Source organism: Selaginella moellendorffii, unplaced genomic scaffold (assembly GCF_000143415.4).
Source record: "Selaginella moellendorffii unplaced genomic scaffold, v1.0 SELMOscaffold_644, whole genome shotgun sequence".
Lineage (NCBI taxonomy): Eukaryota > Viridiplantae > Streptophyta > Lycopodiopsida > Selaginellales > Selaginellaceae > Selaginella > Selaginella moellendorffii.
In genome coordinates this window covers 556-2,506 of record NW_003314892.1, presented here as the reverse complement: position 1 = coordinate 2,506, position 1,951 = coordinate 556, and the positions used below count along the sequence as shown (strand labels likewise).

General features: G+C 49.2%; 1 protein-coding gene across 1 annotated transcript; it reads left to right on the top strand.

The window, feature by feature from the left end:
- The first annotated feature begins 531 nt into the window (after nucleotides 1-531).
- Nucleotides 532-1,128, top strand: LOC112344101. Its single transcript, XM_024668212.1, has 2 exons — nucleotides 532-892; nucleotides 953-1,128. The coding sequence occupies exons 1-2, from the start codon at nucleotides 578-580 to the stop codon at nucleotides 1,010-1,012; spliced, it is 375 nt and encodes a 124-aa protein (XP_024523980.1). The 5' UTR covers nucleotides 532-577; the 3' UTR covers nucleotides 1,013-1,128.
- The last annotated feature ends 823 nt before the right edge of the window (nucleotides 1,129-1,951 follow it).

Here is a 1,951-nt window from a genome sequence, read left to right as displayed (position 1 = left end):
GAGTGAGCTCATGGTGGCCATGGGGCCGAAACTAGAGGAGCTCAGTATCTCGCATTGTGGGTAACCAACCGTCTGTGCTGCTTTGGCTTCTTACTGAGATCCGCGGGATGTTTTTTGTGCAGCGTTACGGTGGCGGCTGTTGCAACTTCGAAGGCTTGGAGCTTACAGACGTCACCTTACAGCACTAGGACCTCAGGTGAATCTTTACTGCCTTTCTTCTCATCTGTTACTTACACAAGCTTTGTTTTCTTCTCAGTGACGAGTTACTGGCGGACTTCGTCACGGCCGCTGGACTGTCCATTGCAAGCGTGAAAAAGGCACGTCTCACTGCGTTCGTTCTTTGTCAGGCCCTTTTGCCGCAGAGCGACCGAGGACGGGTTTGGATTCCTTGTCCCAATCTCGTGGAGCTCAGACTCTTTGCTGCTCGTCTTTAAAAACTCAGATAAACAAAAAAACGCGATTCTTTAAACCATTTTTAAGAAAAATTGTCCGGGATCCACTGCCCCAAAACACAGGGTTAGGGTGAGCAAATTTTCCCTCCATGTAAAATCTAGGGTTCGTCGTCTCCGCAGCTTCCATGGATGTTGTGATTGTGGCGGTCGCGGGTGCTTGTGTTGTCATTGCGGCAACTTGCGTTGCAACCATGCTCATCATCAACCTCCTCACCAAGAGCGTCATTACCATGGCTTCTTCAACCAGGGGAGCAGCGAAGGAGGATCTACAGGCTCTCCGTGGAGCTCTCAAGGAGGATCTGCAGGCTCTCCGTGGAGTTCTCAAGGCGGATCTTCCCAGCCTCAGGCAGGTGATACAGGATTTTGGTGCCTTGAGGGAGGAACTGAGGATGCTGCGAGATGCTCTGCGAGCTGAGGCAGCCCAGGGCCAAGCTAATCCGGTAAGCATTTGTGAAGTTCTGGCTTGTGCGAATCTTGAAATTATTTTCTTGATCATCCAGTGGTGTGCAAACCGCACAGAAGTGGCGCTGCTGCTGCTGACCATGTTCAGTGATCAGTAGTTGATTCATAGGAAGTTCGACAAAACTGTTTTGTTTTTCGACAGGGAAAAAGCTTCTGATTCGGATCTTCGTTTCCTCGAAATAAAATGACTCATGTCTTGAGCTTCTGATAGTAAGTCTTTTCCGGGCAAGAACATAGACATGGACGTGGCTTGGCAGTGTCTAATAGTACTTCCTTGTAGGTGGATCAGTGTAACTGTTTATCCAGCAGACCCGGATTTCACTGGGTACACTTCAATTGCTTTGTATGATAACGGAACACGATTCAATCAAAGCTTTCAAGTTTTCTGTCTTCAAGTAGACTCGGGGTCATGCAGCTTAGCTGACGGCTCGTGCAGACTCACTGGACCTGAAACATAGAGAGCTGAACGAGGAGATCGAGGTGATCTCCATTTCTTTATCATGCATTTCCTGAGTCGCGGCCCTTGCGAGAGAGCCACTGGCCAGCCCTGGAACGAGTTCCTACAGCACAAGTTCTTGCCCCGGAGGTACCTTGAATTTTTCTCCAGGAATGGGACGCCCACCGCTGATGAAAATGACGATGTTTGTCGTTCCCACTCAGCGAGGCGCAAGTTGCCGAGGTACTGTGTGTCGCGAAGCTCTTTATTGGTTTTCCATGTTGACAAGAAGATGATTTGCAGGTGTAAGAACGTTGGCAACAAGCTCTTGCAGCAACTGCGTGTTCGCGTGATGCGAAAGTGTCCAAGCAATTAACCGCCGCGTTCGAACTACTTACAGACAAATCGGCTACCTCCCACAAAAAAGCCAGGTTTTTAAGCACAGTAATCGAAACCAGCCAGCCAGCCAAGTTCTTGCATAGTCCAAACCTCCGCAGCTACAAAGGCGAAGCCTATTTTCTATTGCGATGCATTGCAAATCCACCACCAAGTTCGAGAGCATGAACTTGGTCAGCTTGCCAATGCATTTGTTCTATTCGCT